Below are 21,264 nucleotides of genomic sequence, written 5' to 3'. Positions count from 1 at the left end.
TTCGGAAGGGGCAAGGCCCTGTCCAGTGCTACAAACAAGGAGGGGCTTAGAATCATAGAATCATAGAGTTGGGACTACCAGGATCATCTAGTCCAACCCCCTGCACAATGCAGGAAATTCACAACTACCTCCCCTCCACACACACACACACACACACACCCAGTGAGCCCTGCTCCATGCCCAGAAGATGGCAACAGAAACCTCCAAGATCCTTGGCCAATCTGGTCTGAAGGAAAATTGCTTCCTGACCCCAAAGTGGCCATCAGCATTACCCTGGGTATGTAAAAAAGGGCCACGAGAGCCAAGAACTGAAGCAATCCTTCCTGCCCTCCCTCTCATGATCTGCCTAAGTTCACAGAGTCAGCATTGCTGTCAGATGGCTATCTAGCCTCTGCTTAAAAACCTCCAGGGGAGGAGAGCTTACCACCTCTCAAGAAAGCCTGTTCCATTGAGGAACCGCTCTAACTGTCAGGAAGTTCTTCCTAATGTTTAGCCGAAAACTCTTTTGATGTAATTTCAACCTGTTGGTTCTGGTCCTCTAAGGAGCTCAAGGCACATACAAGGCACATACTCTCTCTTGGGGCTGCACTGCCCCATTTTGACCTCACAACAACCCTGCAAGGTAGGTAGAGGAATGGTAGAATAAAAAAATATAATGATTTATAAATCCTTTAAACAAAGTTCTCAGCTCCTGGATTCCCTGTTTGATGTGGTGTTCTGGGCTCTGTGACACACAATAGTAGTCATCCATATTTCCAGACTCCCTGGGACTGGGCAACCTGTCACTGGCAGAGGAGGAACTAAACAGCAAACCTTCAAGGTTTTGGTTTCCATTGTAACCAGTGAGCTATCCCTCCTTGCCAGCATCTACCATATAATACAGCCTTGGTCTTTTGAGAATAAAACCTTCCCTAGGAACTAACCACCAGGACCTGGCTAGCCCAATCTCATCAGATCTCGGAAGCTCAGCAGGGTCGGCCTTGGTTAGTATTTGGATGGGAGACCACCAAGGAAGAACAGGGCTGCTACGCAGAGGCAGGCAATGGCAAAGCACCTCTGAATGTCACTTGCCTTGAAAACCCTATGGGGTCACCATAAGGAACTAACTAGATCAGGAAACAACATCTCTCTGAGTATCACAGTGAAGGAAGGACAGTGGTGGTCCCAGCACATGTTGTCTCAGTTGCATATAGTGGACACTTAGGAGTTCTACGTTCCTGATGGTTGATTGCTACCCAGCCAGCAATATGTCACTGACGTCTGTGACCGGCTGTACCAATTTGCTACATGAACAACAACAGAGGGCTGGTCAGTATCTCTATCATAACACACACACACACACAGAGAAGCTAAAGTATACTGGAACCAAGCCATGCTACTGCATTCAGAGTAAAGACTGAAGAGGAAGTGATGCATTGTGTAGAGATTGGAAGTTCACTCTGGTTTAATCCTCTGCTGAGGATTTGTTGAGCACTGGTGTCAATCAAAAATAGTAGTAGCTTAATTCTGTGAAATCCCTGTGACAGGCTGCCTAGTGGGAGACAAATCCTTCTCCTACTAGAGGGCGAGGGGGGAGAGAGAGAGGTTTGCAAGAGCTGAATCACAAGGAGGAAGTGGGCCAGGAATAATGGCGGTGGAAGATAAACACTACAGAGGATGCCTACGGGTGTATCAGTGGCACTGAGGAAGTGCAATCAGTACACCTGTGCCAGCACAAAGTCCCATTCACATGAATACATGAAGCTGCCTTATACTGAATCAGAGCCTTGGTCCATCAAAGTCAGTATTGTCTACTCAGACTGGCAATGGCCCTCCAGGGTCTCAGGCAGGGGTCTTTCACATCACCTACTTGCCTAGCCCCTTTAACTGGAGATGCCGGGGATTAAACCTGGGACCTTCTGCATTCCAAGCAGATGCTCTACCACTGAGCCACGGTCCCCTCCCTTACTGGTCCAGCAGTGCACTTGTAATCAAAGAGCAAGGCCATATTGTTCCTGCCCCCATAGATGCCTTACAGCTCCCTCCTGGCCAAATGCTAAGGAAATCCAGCCTACAGTCATCACCATAGAGATCCCTTAGACCAAAGCTTCTTAAACTGTAGGTTGCGACCCCATATGGGGTCGCCTAACTGAATGTGGGGGTCACGAAAAATTTGGCAATATAAAATAGGTATCCAAACCAAACATTTACTGATATATATACCTATATATCCGGGGTTGTGTAAAAATTTCTCGAGCGAAAAGGGGTCGTAAGTGGAAAAAGTTTAAGGAGCCCTGCCTTAGACCACTTTTCAAGAAACACAGCCCAACAGCTCTACAAACAAGGCACTATAATCTTATTTCCCCTCAGTCTCTCTCTCTCTCTCTCTCTCTCTCTCTCTCACACACACACACACACACACACACACACACAGAGCGCAATATTATCTCAAGGATATAGTCTAATCTATTACATGGTAGGGAATATTTGATCATGGTTGCACAAGGGGTTGGACTGGATGGACTTCAGAACTGTTTTTCACTTCAAAAGATTCTACACGCATTCAACAGAATTTGTGGTAGGGGAACATGAAAGTTAAAAACACAGAGCCTATATAGTAGGCAAATAATTCGCAATAAATACATAAAACACATATAAAGTTGATGTATAACCGTACAATGACCAAAGTAGTTTGGTCCTACTTTGGTCATTGTATGGTTATACATCAACTGTGTATGTGTTTTATGTATGTATTTATTGTGAATTATTCGCCTACTATATAGGCCCCCTGACCTGAATGGCCCAGGCTAGCCTGATCTCGTCAGATCTCAGAAGCTAAGCAGGGTCGGCCCTGGTTAGTATTTGGATGGGAGACCACCAAGGAATACCAGGGTTGCGGTGCAGAGGAAGGCACTGGCAAACCACCTCTGTTAGTCTCTTGCCATGAAACCTCCAAAAAGGGGTCACCATAAGTCGACTGCGACTTGAAGGCACTTTACACACACACATATAGGCCCTGTGTTTTTAACTTTACTGTGCACCATGTTAAAATGTATGTATTTGTATTATTGTATGTATTTTAGTATGTATTTTAGTATTATTCAGCTCAACCCTCTTGGTTTGGATTCAACATTTTGGTTGAGTTTAATTTGTGTCCCCCCCCCCCACATCTTTTTTTCATTGATTCTCATAGGGGAACATGAACCACAGAATTGGATTTGGCCATGGGACTCTCAACAACTATGGAGTAAAACAAGAGTTTGCTGCCACATAACTTGCAAAGCTGTTACAGCCCTTCTATAGAACTTCTGAGAATACGGAAATCCGTCACCTTAACCAATGTGTTGATCTCACACCCTTTGCTGTATACAACAGTGTGACTCTATGGATCATGGACTGCACAGATAGGTAAGGCAGAAGAGAGAAGAAGGCAAGTTGGGGACCGAAAAGAAGAAGCAGATGGAAAATGCTTACGTTGTCTTCTCTTCCAGGTTAAGGAAGGTTTGGATGACCAGAGGGACCTCAGACTTCACAATGTACAGGTAGCTTGACATGGCTGTAGAGGGAGATAGAAGTTCAACAGTGTGCAAAATCCTATTCCGAGGCAGGAGAAAGGATGCTTGGAAACACTGTCTTAGCTAGGTTAATTTCCCCCCTCCCCAAGTGTTTTCCTGAAGGAGGAGGCTAGGATACATAGAAGATAACTGATCATAGCAGCTGTTTTGTGGCTACTTGTTTGGAACAATTCTCTGGGAAAGTTGGAATATGAATGATTTTAAGAAGTACCTCCAATATTCTGTAGTGTTATAGCAACGGCAGCTGCCAATTTTCCTGGTGTTCCAAAGGCCCTGTAGCCCAGCTGTTCATAGGCTCGGATTCCTACAAGACACCAAATATTAATGGGCAAGGAAAGAAAGACAGAGAAACACACATGCGCGCACAGCTGCTGAAGAATCTGAAGGCTGGATCGCACATGACAAAGCCCTCTTGGCCACCATGAGGACTTTCAACCAAATGGTACCGCGAGTTCCCTGCTGGGAACTCAGTTCCCAGGCACAAAGATCAGGACCACAGCACAGAGAGCAGGGACCTTAAGCTTTCCTTTCTGCGCCATACTCCTCAACCTGAAACAGCCCTAGGGAGCCACTATTTGCCCCACTGGGGAAATTTACATGTACAAGCAACTTTCCACAATGTGACAAATAATGGCTATCTGGGGCCATTTCAGGTCAGGAAACTGGAATTTAAACCCCCTCCACACTAACTGTGGTCCCAATACAAATCAGGTTTTCCAAGTGGGGAGCTCCCAGAGCACGTGTCAATCATCTCTGTGGAGTCTGTAACTTGTGAATCAGCCCCGAGACTATGAAAAACTGGAACAAAACTGATTAAAAATACGAGCACCCACAAAGTAAATGAAAACACTTCCTCACTGATGTTCTTAACACCAAAAATTCAGTCACCACACCATCTCCACTGCTGTACCACAGGATCTATGTAGGTGTGTCATAGTATTTGGGAAAGTCTAGCACCCTACATACCATCAGACATCCCAACAACAACTAATTGTATATCTACAATAAAGCACTCAAAACTGAAAATTCCAAATCCCTGACAATGTGATTCCTCCCCCCCCCCCACAGTTTTAATAGATTTTACTCTAGTGATGCTCTCCAGCACTAGCATCCTTCCCTGTGCCTCACACATTACTTGAGTGGAAGAATAATGAAGGCATTTAACTCAAGCGCTGTTCCATGGTAGAACAAACACTCTTGGGAATGAGGGCTCTACTTCAAGCGGCTTTTAAACCACCAGAAAAATCACACTTGAGGCAACTGAACTAACTCCACATTCAGAGTAAGCGCCATTTTCATGATCTCCTAGCCCTGGCAATGAGTGTGCCAGATAACATCATGGCTTCAGTTGTGCAACTAGGGACTGAGAGAGACCCTCTTTGCTATCCACAGACGTCAGAACACCAAGAATTCATTGCCTGCCAGAGACATAACAGCACACAGTGCAAAGACCAAGAACCCAAAAGTTAGAGGGGACTGAAATCAAGCCTACCATGGGCTTTAACCCAGGTGTGTGTTGTGTGTGTAAAGTGCCGTCAAGTCGCAGCTGCCTTATGACAACCCCTTTTAGGATTTTCAAGGCAAGCGACTAACAAAGGTGGTTTGCCAGTGCCTTCCTCTGCATAGCAACTCTGGTATTCCTTGGTAGTCTCCCAAACAAATACTAACCAAGGTCGACCCTGCTCAGCTTCTGAGATCTGTTGAGATCGGGCTATACCATGCTTCCTTCCCTCCCTAGGTATGCATTACTTACCAACAATTCCTGAGGATTTGAGCAACAAATGAATGGAGTAACTGGATAACAGAGCTACAGCGGTCAAGAGGAACCTAGAAGAAAAAGAGTGACTTACATTATGTGGCCAAAGAGATTATCAACTGGGCAGGTATCCAGAGGGAAAGACAGGTTAGGGAACTTCCCGTTCTTCTATTGGAGCATTCCGGACAACTCCACAATAATTTTGGCTTAATTTTCTGAGCACTTTCCTCTGGATCAGCTGCATGTTCCAAATTTGTTTTAGCTTTTGTGTATTTCTCCTGAAAGTTAATTCCAATAGCACTAGATCCCACCCACATGAACTACATGGGATACCCAGCACAGAGATTACTCTACTCTTGCCTGAAACTGGCCATCTATCTATCTGTTTTTATTCCTACCCTTCCTCCAGAGAGTTCATGGTAGCAAACCTGGTTTTCCACTTTTCCATTTTATTCTCACAACCTCCCTTTGAGGCTGTTTAGGCTGAGCAACAGATATCCCCAGATATCCAGTGAGCTTCAGGGTTAAGGATTTGAACCCAGGTCTCCTAGGTCCTATCCTGACACCCTAGCCACTAAACCATATCGGCTGCACCACTCCGCAGGAAGGGAGGAGTGTTCATCCTCAAAATACTAAAGCTCCAAAAGATTCATACATTGCAGATAATATTTTTGAAGAGGTGAGCCTAGCTCCAGTTTCCCATTAAAAAAAATATATGGCTAGACACAAGGCAGTGCATAGCTGTTAAATAATTTGGAACAAAACAAAAAAGGATTCATAAAATGTTATTCTGTTACTTGTTACTAATCACATTACAAGCTTTATCTGGTGGGCATCTAACACCTGGACAACTGTTTTCCAAATATTAACCACAGATGCAATGAATACACCATCCGTGGGATGGGATCACATTTCCCTCCTACAAGATACCCTCCTCCAGAGTGCCTGGAAAATGGGATATCTTTGCAACAGAATTGCACTCTTGAGGACAGATGTGTAGACTGTGCAAAACAAATAAGAAATGTGCATTTATGGAACAGAAGAAATCCTGATCATTTCCAAGCATTTGGCTGCCTCTCCATCCAATTATTTTGTTTATCTCAATTCCAGGTATCTAAGTACCCAGAGTGTGGGCAAAGAGGGGGCAGGGGAACAGAGATGGAGGCAGGGCTCAATAAGAGTATTAACCTGCTGAGCACCATCATGCGCTGGCTACATCTGTACACATAAGCAACAGCCTTTGTCTATTACTAGCTACCGTAATACCATTTTGTTATGTAACCATTTATTTGTAAATGTGAGCAATTCTATCCAGAGGATAATGCACTGGGCAGGAAGCCAGGATAGTTCAGAGCAAGAACTGTGTTCATCCATGTACTCGCACGCACGCAGACAACACACAGGAGAAAAAAAGACAAGAATCAGTACTCGGGTAGGAGGCAGACTCATGCTCCAAGTGTTTCATCCTGCCATGAAGAATTAAAGGTATTAAACCCCTGTCTAGCGGGGGTGACACCCTACCAGCACTAGCCTTTCTACTTCTGGACAGCCTTATAAATATACTGGCTCTCATTGAATCTCACTGAGTTACTGGCCTCAGGGGCTGCCTTAGGTAAATGATAGTTAATAGACATCCTAGATGCCCTATTAGGTGCTGTGGAACACAGGCAGGATGGTGCTGCCGCAGTTGTCTTGTTTGTGAGCTTCCTAGAGGCACCTGGTTGGCCATTGTGTGAACAGACTGCTGGACATGTTGGTCTTGGTCTTAGGTTGGCCTTGGTCCAGCCTGGCCTGTCTTATGTTCTTATGTTATAAAAGGATGTTTTGAGTAGTTCTACATATTGTTATTATCAAGTGAAGGAAACTGGAAATGATCGTATGTGACGGCTTTTCCAGGCTGCATTTGTAAGGTGTGGTACTGGTCATTCAAAGATTGCTCTGCTTGAAATCTACCTCAGCTGCCAGAAATAGGCCATGCTGCCATGGAAACTCACCACACAAATCAGAGGAATCACACAATGACCAGCACTACCCTGTATTTCTTTATTACATTCTTAATCCCACCCTTCTTTGCAAGGAGGTCAAGGGCAGTATACCTGGTCCACCCTCCTCCAGACCAAAAACACGGAGAGGTGGTAGGGAAGGAAAGTATTGTCTGAACAGAGTCTCTGTGCAGGTTTGTTTTGCAGTGACGGAGCACAAACAAAATAGAAGCTTATCTGATCCGAGGTTTATCTGATTCAAGTTTTTTCATTCCACTTTTAAAGTGATGTTTCCAAGCAATTCCAGTTATAAGAATGGCGAAAGAGGCATCACCCCAGCTGTTGCTCCAATCATTCATCATACTATTAACTTTATACCTGGTATAACAAGCTTTTCCCTTTATCGTGTCAATTTAAGGCTGCAACTCTAATCTAAGCACGCTTTGAAAGCAATTCCTGCTGAACACTGGAATAAATACATATTGGGCTGCATATCTGTCAAACTTCCTTCTCCTTTGAAGTAGCTTTTCCTGATCAGAATCCTCAGCGATGCAGCATTAGAGTTTCCCATGTTCAGGTTACCGCGATCATAGTGTGACTCAGAACTATGCCTGACTTTTGCTGGCTGTAGGGTTTTTCTTCTCTCTTCTTTCCATCACAACCTTGCTCTGATTACTTTTAAACTTCTCCTTTTCACAGAAGACATAGGAAAACCTCATCCCAAGCCAGCATTACGCACATGTCAGGCACCCACCAACCACAATGCTATGCTGGAACTGCACTCTGACACCAGTCCTCTCTGCATGGCTGTTCTAACCCCCAAATAAGACTGTAGCCTGCAAGTCTAAACAGTTACCTGGACATAACCTCCACTGCAATCACAAAGACTTTCTTCCACCTCACTGCAATGTCAGAGCTCGTCATTTCTACACTAGGAAACAGGCTCAGTGTTCTCTGCCTCCACTACCCAGGCCCAGAGTGACACAGATGGGAAATAACCATCCTTCATCCTTGGATATGTATAAAACAGAAGATACCCATGGAGAGAGTCCCACCCCCACCCCTGGAGAGAGATTAGCAAAAGTTGGGGGAAGTTAAGAAGGATTGTGTGTCTTTAAGGGTACTAGTGAGTTTCTGCTGCTTAGATGGACTGCTCTTTCTGCCTGCTCTACACTTAGGTACTTGCAAAAATCCTGTCACTGCTGTAATTCCAATAGCAATAGCTGGTCAGAGTCTCATGCCTTATTCTATCTGCACTGTGTGTACATGCACAAACACAGACAAGTGTCAGCCAATGGTGCGGAATGTGCTTTAGTATGCACTGTATACACACACACAATGTGAAGCTGCAAAGAAATGAGTATTCTATCTGATCTGCTGCCCTCACTAAGCCTCCAGCAAGTTGATATCTGACTTTTCATTTACCACTCAGAAAACATCTAATTACTTCAATCTGAAGAGAAAATTTAATATGGTTTCACAACATGATTTAATCTTTGTGACTTTCTTAGGCAGCTGCCTAGGTTGTGCATGGACAGTATGGCATGGCTCTGAGACACATTGAGGGGCTTGGTCCTACTCATGTAAGGTCACAATGCAATAAGCAGTGTGCCAGATTTACAGTTCCAAATATACCAGGGGATGTCTATTACGTTGTTCTCTTATTAACTTGTAACCACTCAAGTCAGCCTGCGAGCAAGTTAAATCAGTTGCAGCCCAGGAAATAGCCTTTTTCCTCCCTAATCAGTTCATACCCAGTGAGTTTATGGTATTAATTAGGCACATAGCTAAGATGCATCTCTTCTTGCAAGTGAGGAAGCAGAATATGGCACAAACATGCGGGTCAGGAAAGCCTGGTGTTGGGAATACATTCAGATTTCTCCCCTAGTTTTAGAAAAGAAAGTAGCCATATAGGATCTCTCCATGTGGAAGCTGCCCAAATAGAAAGCCATAAAGAGGGTATCTATGAGGAACTGTCAGGCCAAATTCATATGTTCCACTTAACACTTTTCAGCCTTTCTCCTAGGGTTGCCAGGTCCCTCTTTGCCACCAATGGGAGGTTTTTGGGGTGGAGCCTGAGGAGGGCAGGTTTTAGTGAGGGGAGGGACTTCAATGCCATAGAGTCCAATTGCCAAAGCCGCCATTTTCTCCAGGTGAACTGATCTCTATCAGCTGGAAATCAGTTATAACAGCAGGAGATCTCCAGCTAGTACCTGGAGGTTGGCAACCTTACTTTCTCCTGATTTTGGTGCGCATATGCAAAATAGAAAAGCGGTTCTAAAGTTAGTGCACTTGCCACCCATGCCTTTCCCTCCTCTGTGCCTCAGTTTCCCCATCTGTAACAGGACAAAGGCTCCTGCTTAAGCTCACCCAAATCCCACAAAGGTAAGAATGACAGATCAAAACCTCATATATCAAAGTCAGTGTCCAGCTTCTGGGGGTGCCCTCTCCTGTTTTCTAGTGGTGTTGGTGTACACATTGGAAGCCAAGCGTGACTGAGAGGGGAAACCAACGTACACAGAAACACAGTGTCCCCACAAAACGCTCTGTGCTTACTTCTGGCTTAGCAAAAACACCAAGCCTACAACACAGGATGCTCTTGGGGAGATTTGCTCAAGGAAAGAAGCTCAACACGTTTATGGAACAGTCACTGACTGAAATTAGGAACCACTCCTTAAAAACAGGTGGCACCAGGGAATTGAGGGAATAAATGTGGCTATTCTCCCCAGAAATATCGCAATGCTCGTTTTGGTTTTGAATGAGACGTACTGTGCCCTGGCTAAAGAAATCGTCGCCGGACAAACTGAAGACAGACGGACTGGGCGCCTCAGCGCTGTCCCTAGCTGAACTTTGCTGCACGTCGTTAGGCAACGCAATAGAAACTCTCCGCAGGGTAGCTAAGCACTAATGAGCATTCTCCAGGCTGTGGGAAGGCTGCTCTGGCCCAAGCATCACCCTTATGGCCAAACAGCTTACATGGAATGAGAGCTCTGAACGTCAGGCACTTTCTGAAGCACAGGCCGAATCGCCCGAGTGAAAGTTACTCCCCACCACCCCTGGGCCGAAATAGCCTTCTGCTTAACTCTTGCAGACAAGCAAACAAGAGTGGATGCGGTTTAGAGAGCTTGGGGGGAGGCTTGAAGATCAGGCCATCTCCTCTGAAAATGTGCACCGTGTGGTACAATACACAGTGCTCTGACGACAAATCCAGTGGTAGGCGCACAACCCCATAAACCTACGCTTTCACATTAAAGTCTATGGAATCCAAATCCATCCATCATGCCTCCTGCACAAATTCCATTTAAAATAAGGGAGAGTTTTTTGGACTCTTCTTATTTATTTATTTATACCCTGCATCCTCTCCCCACAGGGGACTCAGGGTAGCTTACAACATTAAAAAAATACATTTAACACACAATAAAGACAAATAAAAGAGAAGTAAGAACAATAAATAGAACAATAAAACTAATTAACATATCAACTACAAACACTTGCTTGGAAAACAAAACAACTAGCCAGCTCCCTGGCTCACAGTGGTGGAGTAGCTTGCAGATCTACAATGGGCTCTTGAATAAGGATGCGTCCCCATACATATCACAAACGCTCCAAGACCTTCTGAAGGTAAAGTGGTCCTGCCTTCAGAAGTGAAGCTCAGGCAACAGGCTGGGAGATCTATACTTGGACCCTTTTTTAAAAGCTTAATTCCAGCCCTGCAAGGCACCAATTTGGATAGAGGCAGCAATGAAAGGAGGAGCTTAATTCTTTCACTCCAGAGTAGTTTCATAGGTCAGCGCTGGAGTCCCTGTGTGGTTCTAGCCCTTTAAAGAAAAAAGCCCAGGAAAAGATGGGCACTCACCTTTTAAAAAATAATAGCATTTTGGAACCTGCAGTTTTGTTTAGCAAAACCCTGCAGGGATGGAAGATGTAACCCACTCTACCTGCCCATGTGACACCCCCCCAACCTGGCTTTGCCTGGCTGTCAAGTACCCTTAGAACATTGATGGACATACATGATCTCCATCACATCTAATTTGACCCTGAGGTAGATTTACAGTAAAGCAGGCCTTTTAGGTAGGTTATTGTGGAACTGCTTTTCTAAGCCAGTCCACAAAGCTCACTTGTACAGGGTTTCTGCAAGCTACTAAAAACCTGACTTGGTAAACTTGGCTGTGCTACTGAGGATGCTACAGACCGATTTTATTGAGCTGTTGCTGATTCTATCTTTCATTGTACTTCTAGGCTGAATTATAATTATATAAATACTTATATAATTTGCCAGGTTATTTAGATTGCAGCTTTTTCTAATTATAGCTTTCTAGTTATACAATGTGAGGTTTATATTCTCTCTCACATACACACATACACTCCCATAAAACATGTAATAATTTTAATTGATGCAGACAGAGCAACACTGCTCTGCCATTCTGTGATCTAAGCAGTGTCTGTGTCAATGATACTGAAGGACTCTGACACTTCCATGTTCCATAACTAACAAGCATGATGATGCTAGACTGTTGACACTCAGTGACCGATCACTCTCTGTTCCTAGGGGCATAGGGAAGCAAAAGGACAGTCCTTGCTATTGGTAGTGACCTCAACCTGTGGCTTTGTTTGCATAGTTTCAACTGGCAATCATACCTCCCCATGAGAGGAGGGAGAATCAAAACAAATGAGGGAAAAGTCAACACCTGCTGATGGCCCCAGTGTTCACAGCATTGCCAAACAACAGAATAAAAGGTTTCATGGACCTAACAAGAGGCCTCAGGAGGGGGGCGGGAATCAGCCATGCCCATTATCCCATAAAGTTTTCAAGCCCCACACAGCAACACTGTGGGCTGACCACAAGCCAAAGCCAAAAGGAAAGCAGTCAGCAAGATTGTGAGCATCACACGTCTCACAAGAAGGGGCCTTTCTCTTAATTCAGGGACATGAATAAGAAACTGCTGTTGTGCATGCACTCCACATGCTGTCCTGATCCAGAGAAGGTCGACAGGCTATTAAAAATGATCCTTTGCATCAGCAGACCTCCAGTAACAGATACCTTCTTTCTCCTGCCAACAGGGCATTTTCAAGGCCCCAAAATTACGGTCGCTTCTACCAACAGAGTGCTAGGAGCTGTATGGAAGGCAGAAGTTACGAAACCTCTGCCCATTATTTCTCCCCAGCAGTCTCGGCCTTCTGATGTTCTCTTCTCCAACCACTAGCAAGGCTGCCCGGAAAGGGCACCTTTCACATTGTTCTCCAGGCTTCGAATGCTCCTGGCTTTAGGGCTGGAGAAGGAAGGAGCACGGGAACCATGGCAGCAGCCCATATGCAAGAGCCTGACTGCCTCAGCACCACAAAGCAATGAATAAATACAAATCCATCAATAGCCTACAGTCCTCCATGCTCCTACGAAAGACGCCCCAACCTGCCCCAGCCCACCTGCTGCTACCCACATAGTATGAGCCTAACAAACTGCCTTTGTTTTTTCCCTCTTCCCAACCCTGCTGTGCGGCCCAGGTCAGGCTATTTCCTGACTCAGGAGCTACAGCTGCCAATGACCTTAGTTGTGTGTCAAATAGAGGAGGAAAGGTCTAAAAGTTCTGTTCAGAGCTGGCTACCTTAGTAAGGCTGAGTGCCCTGATTCAGCCAGATCCTTAGTTTTCCAGGTGCTTGCCATGACAGGAAGAATAATATCTTATTTACCTCATCTAGCACATCTGTAGTCATATACAAGGACAGAACAGGAGACCATAAACTCTTTTAAACCCATGTTGAAACTTCAGCCATGGGTACATATATTGCCTGACCCAATGAAGCTATGAACTACCTGGCATATAAATGAATATCCTCCAAGACATAGAACTGCTTAAAAAAAGGGAATCGTTTGTAACTTTTTTTGCATTTCCTAAAATAGCCAGATAGTCACACTTTTGTGTGCTATTTAAATTCCAACAATCTCAGTTTTAGAAGGGGGAAAAAGGAAATTACAAAAAATGGGACTAAAAAAATTAGAATGAACGTAAAATGAAGTCAAAATCGTTGTTTCTTGGCCACTTATCTGTTCACCCTGCACTCTTCAAAGCATTCATTAAAACCACTTTCTCTGTGACAGAGGCCAATTATTTATTCCCTGCATATCTCAAACGGTGGGCTACTGTTTCTTGTCAAATACCAAATGCACAGAGACACTGAAGAATAGCAGGCATCAATTAGCCACCCAAGAGTGCTGACTGGCACCTCAAGCCAGTTCACACAGCGCTCAATTAAGGGACAACCCTTTCTTTAATATAATCTGTAGAGTGGTGGTCTTCAAGCTGTCCAGACCTAGGACCCACCTGTAACCACAGGCGGCAGAACGAGATCATGGGAAAAGCAATCATGTGGTAACTAATCACATGACATCACAGTAATGACACAGGAAGAGAAGGAGCCACAGCCGAAACCTGCCTCTGCTAAAAACAGGTTCTCTCCACGGCTGAGCGGCCAGTAGCCTTGCCACCCTGCTGCTCTTCTCAGCGTGTGCAAAAAGAGGCAGGAGATGTGTTACCCTTGCTCTCCATGTATGTGCACTAGCAGCAAGTCCTTCTAAAAGCTTCAAAAAGCAGACAGCTCTACAGGGATTCACACCCCCGTGTGTGGTGCTCTGTGACCCATCTGAGGGTTCCAGCCCATGGGTTGAAGGCCATGGCTGTAGAGGGAGATCATCTTAATCTTGGTACCCCTCTGAACCAAAACCAGCCATTTATTATACTGCCAGGCTTACTAGAGCCAAAAGGTTAAGCTTGTAGGCTGAGACGCTTGCTCCTCCTCAGAATGTGCGCTGACAGGAAAGCAAAGACAACTTGAGGATTCCACCCAATTCCCCTCTCCTGCCTTCCAGCTAGGATCTGACTCTGCTTGCTTCATTTGAAATTTCACTCAAATGCTTTGGGATTGGTTTTCAACTGAGTGACTCAAGAAGCCAGGGGCTTTTTTTAAAAAAGAGGAAACTGTTCTTCCCTTTAAGTAGCAACTTGGGTAATACCAGCTTGGAATCCAGTGTGCCTGCGAGAGGCAGCATTGCTTGCTCACAAGAGCAGCAACAGCAACAACCAGACAATGGAGAAGTAAAGAGTCAAACCATGCATCAGGTTGGCGTTCCATGAGAGGGACTCCAGTTGTGTTTCTTGGTCCTACAAAGCAAACATGGGGGAGGGGCTTACATGGGACCCAAATTGTCCCTGACCCTCCTACTGGGGATAAAAACAGCTGGGGTGGGGGAGTGCATTTTTGATTGGTGAAATGGCCCCGAAGCAAAGAGATAACCAGTCCTCTCCCAGCATCTTGGCCCCAATCCATACACTGCTCCCTCACAGACACTTGTTACCCCACCCCCCTCCACACACACACAAACACACATTGGGAGTTCCTGTAATGGAGTTCCAGCATGTTGCACCACTTGGCTTCAAATTCCACGGAACTGCGATCACTTCAGTATCTTAGCCTGGTGTGGCATTGTCTGGGTGTAGCTAAAAGGGCTACTTATCATGTTAATGGCGGACATGTGGATACCAGTTGAAAAGGTACAATAATTTTTCTACGTGGTGGACGTAACATAAAGAGCAATTTGCCAGTAGATGACCTCCATCCCACAGAGATGTGAAGTGTCAGCTTACATCAAAAGCAGACGAGAGAGAAAAGGCAAAAGTGCTGATAAAAAAGCAGTAGTAGAAGAAGAAGGGCAGGGCAATGGCCAGGAGGAAATTTTCATCAACATCAGCCATAGCTCAAGAGAGGCACCATAGCAATGAAACTACTGCATGTTCTATGAGATAATACATTGAGTTCAAAATAATCTGGAAATGGGATTTTAAGAGCAAGGCGAGAGAGGAGTTGTGATTTTTAAGGGGAGCGATGCGGACATATCCTCATGTCCTTCTGATGTTCTGAGTGTGGCACTTACAGAAAGAGGAGGATGCCGGTATTGGCCATAGCATACGCTAGCCCAAGGATCCCGCTGCCCATGATGGCATTGCTCAGGTTGAAAACGGACATCCCAAAAGAGGTCTTCCCTTCAAACTGCAGGCATAGCCGGGAGAGAAAAAGAGAGAGGTTGAGTCTGAGCACCTGACAGGATCGTTCATGGGGTGGGTGGGGGGTGGGCCGTTGGGCCCCTGTTCTGGGGGGCTGCTGGCAGGCGGGAGCAAGCAGAGCCAAGCCCCAGTGGCTCTGCCAGCACCGCAGGGCCCACTCAGCTCACATCTCACCAGCAGCACCAGCAATGCCTGTGGGCTGCCCTGTTGCCTTCTCCTGCACTGGGCCAGTTGAGGAGGCAATGGATGAGCCAGCATCCACTGCTGGTGTCCCAAGCCTAGTCTGTGCTAAATGGCCCATGCACAGCTGGCTTTTAGCAATCTGGCTTGCTCCTGGGCCATTTTACCTTCCAAGTCTACCTCTGATCATTCATCCACACAAGCGTCTAGCACTCTTCTCTACCATTCTGGGAAGGAGAAGGTGCAGCTACCTCCTCTTCGCTAGCCCTCACCTGTTTCCCCCACCCATGATTCCTCAGAGCAGGTGACGGAGAGAAAAAAATCTCATGAACAGAAAAGGCCAACCTAGAATCCTGTTCTCCTTTGAATGCACTTGTCATGGGTCAGGCTGACCCACGATAGCGTTTACAGATCCTGGTAAGCAACTGGGTTTGCCAGGGGCCGCTTTGAAAGAGAAGTAGAAAGGGCCCCAGCCCTTTCTCAGCCATTCATTGCCTGTGGGCTGCAGGCAAGTTTCATTGCCTCAAACACCCGTCCCTGTCTCTGAGTTGGAGACAGAGGGCTGTGTTTGGGCAAGAGGCAGCCAATTCCTATTCAGGAAGGAACAATTAATAGAGGATTACTTCCTTGAATGGATTTTCATGGTTGCTCTTCAGCTCACTTGCAAACTATGTGCCTTGCATCCCACTGTGCTGATGCCTTCACTTGGCCCCATTAAAACAATTAACAGCTGTGCGATTCTGTTCTGTACCAAAGATCTCTGGAAGGATATCCAAGTCAACTGTCCAGATCTATGCAAACACTTACGTCTGTGAAGTGGGTCTGTTTCTTTTCAGCAACATGAGGAAGGAACTCCTCCATCTCTGTCAGATTTGCCTGGTTCTCCTCAAATCTGGAACAAGACAGCAGGAAAAGACAATCTTCATCAGTCAGCAACCTCCTCCTGACAATTTTCATATTCACAGTTGGACGAGTGTGTGGCTGTGGGTGTTGATGATTGTATAGATCTGCAGCATTTCCTCTCATATAGGTGATGCCCGCTTAGCCAACCTGGACAGATACTAGAACTTCCATTACCCAAAGGATTTTCCGCACAATCTTCCTTGCCCTATATACTCAAAAGATCATTTTCAACAACAATACAGCAATATCCTACCTACAATGTGAAAACAAACCCTCATGTGATAAAAGAATAAAGTCTTGTTCCATGGTGTTCTCAAGCTGCTATTCCCTACTCGGCCTCCATTTTAAAACATCTCATTATACCTGGACTTTCATGTTGGAGTTGCACTGCACAATGTTAAGGGGGGAAAGTGTAAATTTAAAAAGTTCATAAATTGGTGCAGCACCCAAGTGAACAATTGTCCCTTTTGAGTAATCACTTAACAAATAATATACTGCAAAAGTCCAGCTACTTGAAAAGTACAAACACAAATCATTGCTGAAATAAATGCTGCACCTGAGTGGGAGAAGGGATCACATTTTCACAGGTACAATGTAAATAATCTCGAGTGCAAGGAAAATGTGTTATTCCCACAATAGAAGCTTCTCCGAACAGTTTCAGATCAGGTTGCAACCTTGAGGGAAGATGTAAGGGCAGAGCACAACAAACAAGAAACAAGTATGGATTTCTTGGGCGGTAAACAGACGGCAAAAGAAGGCTCAGAGGCCTGATAATCCAAATTTACTGTCTGTCTTCCATGTGGACATGTCACCATTATCCTATGTATGCAGGATTTCATTTATTTGAAATTTAGATGATTCAAGTAGTTGGGATGCTTCCAAGCCACTGATTACCAAATGATGGTTTGGCAGGATGGCCAGAATAATCACCAGAGTTTTGTATGTATTCAAAGCACTCAGCGTTCAGGGTGGGGGAGGCTAGGGAGCAGGATGTGACTCTGCACAATGAGGGTTCAGAGGGAAAAGCTAGGGCTAGACAATGGCGATATAGCTTGCTATTAAGGACACAAGTGCAACTTTCCCAAGTTTAAGTATAAATTACATCTCCAATCCCACTCTGTTTTGAAAAGCAGATTTCTTGTATTAGGAGAGACAGTATTCAGTTTTGGAATCTGGCTGAGTTAGCCCCTGTGTCACTTATTATGGTGTACAAAAGTCGGGTCTGAGTCCCCACCCTGTAACACAATCTTGTGAATTGGGGGTTCTCCTCACCTCCTGCATATGTGGTGCCCAATTAGGATCACGACCACAGTTCATGTAGAAAAGGAAAAGGGGCTTCAGCCTTTTCCCTCTGCACCATTTTCCAATGTAATACAGTCCTGTGGGGTTGGCTACTTGGGAAACTCACATGCTCCATGGGATATACGTAAGTATTCCAAGTAGGCCCAGAAGCAGCGCTCTAGGACTGTTTCAGGCTAGGGATATGTTGCAGGGGGGAAGGCTGAAGCTCCTTTCCCACATGCACCACAGTCTTGATCCTTATAGGGCACCACAGGCCGTGAAAATGAGGAGAAATCACAACTCAAGTGTGCTTGAGGGCCAAACTAGACATGCCAGCATCCTGGTGCTGCCACCATTTTAAAGTGATTTAAAATGCCACAACAGCTTGGTGAGCTGAAGAGCTCTTGTCCCACCTCCCACCTTTTCAAGCACCAAACTAGCTGTGCAGGGTGCAACTGTTGAAAAGGTGTGTTGGAGGGTTGAAAAGGTGTGTTGGGGGGGGAAGGATTGGGCCCTCAAGGCATTTTTAAATCACTTTAAAATGGCAGTGGAGGCCCCACAGTGGGACAAGGACACCGTCATGTCTAGTTTGGCCCTGTGTTAATATCCGACACAGGGTGGGGACCCAGACAGAACCTTTGCACTCTGTGGTGTGTTAAAAGCAACCCACCTGTCATTTCCCACTGAAGGGACGGATGAGGCATTCAGCACTGAGTGCTTTCCATTCGGTACCAGTTCCACCATTTCTGTTTGGATCGGGATCTCCGTGGAATTCATCTCTGCACTCTTACGTGAGCACTTTCCCTTCTTCTTTCTTGACAGCTATCGAGTTAGCAGAGAAGCAAGTTGTAGAGGCCTGTCTCTTCAGTGGTGCTGAATCTGCAAGGAAATATCAATCAATCAGGCACTTGCTCCCATAAACCAAGGATAGATACCAAAGACCTAGAATCAGAGTTTGATGTGCCCGGCCTAGGTGGCATTATTCACAGATGGCAGACCTATATATAAAAATGCATGTATTCCAACTACAGCATGGTGTAGTGGTTAAGAGCATGGTGTAGTGGTTAAGAACGGTGATTTGGAGCGGCGGAGTCTGATCTGGAGAACCGGGTTTGATTCCCCGCTCCTCCACATGAGCGGCGGAGGCTAACCTGGTGAACTGGGTTGGTTTCCCCACTCCTACACATGAAGCTAGCTGGGTGATCTTGGGCTAGTCACAGCTCTCTCAGCCCCACCTACCTCACAGGGTGTCTGTTGTGGGGAGGGGAAGAGAAGGAGATTGCAAGCCGGTTTGATTCTGCCTTAAATGGCAGAGAAAGTCAGCATATAAAAACCAACTCTTCTTCTTCTATCATTAATTCCTTATCTAACAATTAAGTCATTGTCCAGGCTGCCTGGTAGCCCACTTGAAGTTATGCCAGATCCTGCTGGAAACTGCTAGCAAACACCAATATTTATTTTCCCCATTTGCAATTGGACAGGTAGCATGCTCCCCACTGTTGCTGTTGGTTTAGGGACAGCAAGGGGTCAATAGCCAGATAATATCAAGTCATCATCTGATCTCTTCTGAATCACTGGGGGGGGGGGGATCCTCCTTCATGCTTTCAGAGGTCACATTGTAAGGTGGCAAAGCTCTGGAGTGGCAGTACCCTGGCCAGCTTTCCACTATTCCACCTGTTGGTGCAACTCAGTGAGACTCCAGTACTGTTATCCTTGCACAAAGTGTACCAACTAATCTAGGTACATGACCAGCCTTACCAAGAATCTTTAACTGCAGGAAAGTGATAACCACAAGAATGAAATTCCATTTATAGGACATACATATTTACAGGATATATAGGCAGAATCCATCTTGAAGCCTGGCCGTTTGGAAACCAAACAGCTCAAACAGGTTGAGATGCGGAGCAAGGGCAGAAAAGGTTGCTCTCCTAATTCTTCACTGCAACATGACCCACATGGTAGCCTAGAACTGTCAGGGCCTCTGCTGGCGGGAAACCTCAAACCTAACTATTCATCTTGGTTTTTCCTCGCAAGCCATGTGCACCCCTGGGCCAATAATCCTCTTGTCTCACTTCCCCTGCCTCCCAGTTTAATTGGTCAATCCTCATAGATGCTTCCTATATAACTTTCAGTGTGTAGCCTTTGTAACACCTCTGTGTTACCTGTTCTTCTGGCTACATTTCTTGTACTTTGTTGGCATCCTGCCTTGTTCCCCATTTCTGCTTTGACCGTTCCCTGACCATGCTTGACCCTACATGAAACCAACCTCTGTCAGTCTACTAGACCATGAGTTAGCATGGCCCCTTAACAAAGCATCTACCTGTAACCACTGAAATATAGATGTTCATTTTGTTAATTTATTTACTTCACTTCTAATCTGCCTTTCTAATTGAGATTCAAGGTGGATTAAAATACACAAATTTGAAGCAGTTCTTTCTCTAGCAACACACTAACCCCAGGTAAGTGAAGACAAAGTAGTTAAATCAGCGGTTTTGGGGGGTTACGGCACTTGTATTCCCAGCGATGTATTAAGAGTTTGAAAATGTTATAAAAAATACTTTTCGCACTTTCTATGTATTCCCAGCAATGTATTAAGAGTTTGAAAATGTTATAAAAAATACTGTTTGCACTTTGTTTGGCCCCTTTAGCTGTGAAGAGTTCTTCCAACCATTTATAAGCTGTGGTATCCAAAAACCCTTTTAAATCGATGTTTTTTACAACATTTTCAAACTCTTAATACATTGCTGGGAATACAAAGTGCGGTAACCCCCAATGAAAGGCAGAATTTACATGTCCAAGTTATTCCCTTATCCACTGAAAAGCTCGGCTCTAGTGTCAGATTTAATCTTTAGACTTGCCTCATTTAAAATGAAGCCTCAGCATCTCTAAGGTACCAGACTTCCATGCATCTTCCTGTTTTCTGCCCTTATTGCAAAATAATCCCTATTAAAATTTCAGCCATCACCTCTATTTTTTACTGTTAAAAACAATAAGGTAATGTAATAACCACTGCCCTGACTATGCAAACAAAGTATTTTCTGTTAGCAGAACTGGGATTTCTATGTTACACAATTTTGAAGGTGTAGAAAGCACACAGACTGGACTTTGGGGATCTGGTGTGATATTCTAGGAGACTGCTGGTCAAAGAGTAGTGAGCACTGCAGTGAAACTCCAAGACAGAGACAGTACTATTGATGCAAAAATCTCTCTCAAGCAGTTGAACTGTTCTATTTATTTTTTTTGTCCCAGCAGGTCAGAGTTTACACGCACACACACACTTTACTTCACTTCTGTAGTAGAGCGTATCATTACCAGGAAACAGCAGAAAGAAAGCACTGAGGAGTAAGATAGGTATAAGACCACCTTCTGCTGGCATCAGAAAACACAAAACTGGAGCATCACAAAGCTGCTCCCCCCACCCCATGGAATAAAACCAAAACAACTTATCGGCTTATTTGTTATTCAACACTCCCTTTGCTCACTTCAGGTGGCCTAATCACAAACTCCTTTTTAAGATATCAAAAACCTGCAGACAATGGTTTAAGCAGGAA

The 21,264-nt window shown here is 45.1% G+C and overlaps 1 protein-coding gene across 1 annotated transcript in view; it reads right to left on the bottom strand.

Annotated features, from left to right (window-relative positions):
- SLC38A3 (solute carrier family 38 member 3) overlaps positions 1-18,518 on the bottom strand; it is a 29,488-nt gene extending 10,970 nt beyond the window's left edge. The window contains exons 1-6 of the mRNA XM_056856564.1: positions 18,384-18,518; positions 16,337-16,421; positions 15,220-15,335; positions 5,308-5,381; positions 3,766-3,858; positions 3,454-3,535 (exon numbers count right to left, since the gene is read on the bottom strand). Of these exons, the coding sequence (XP_056712542.1) occupies positions 3,454-3,535; positions 3,766-3,858; positions 5,308-5,381; positions 15,220-15,335; positions 16,337-16,421; positions 18,384-18,490 (557 nt within the window). The 5' untranslated portion in view covers positions 18,491-18,518. The remainder of the gene's footprint in view (positions 1-3,453; positions 3,536-3,765; positions 3,859-5,307; positions 5,382-15,219; positions 15,336-16,336; positions 16,422-18,383) is intronic.
- Positions 18,519-21,264: the final 2,746 nt, after the last annotated feature.

The sequence above is a fragment of the Euleptes europaea genome, chromosome 1 (assembly GCF_029931775.1).
Source record: "Euleptes europaea isolate rEulEur1 chromosome 1, rEulEur1.hap1, whole genome shotgun sequence".
NCBI lineage: Eukaryota > Metazoa > Chordata > Lepidosauria > Squamata > Sphaerodactylidae > Euleptes > Euleptes europaea.
This window is presented reverse-complemented; position numbering and strand designations above follow the sequence as displayed.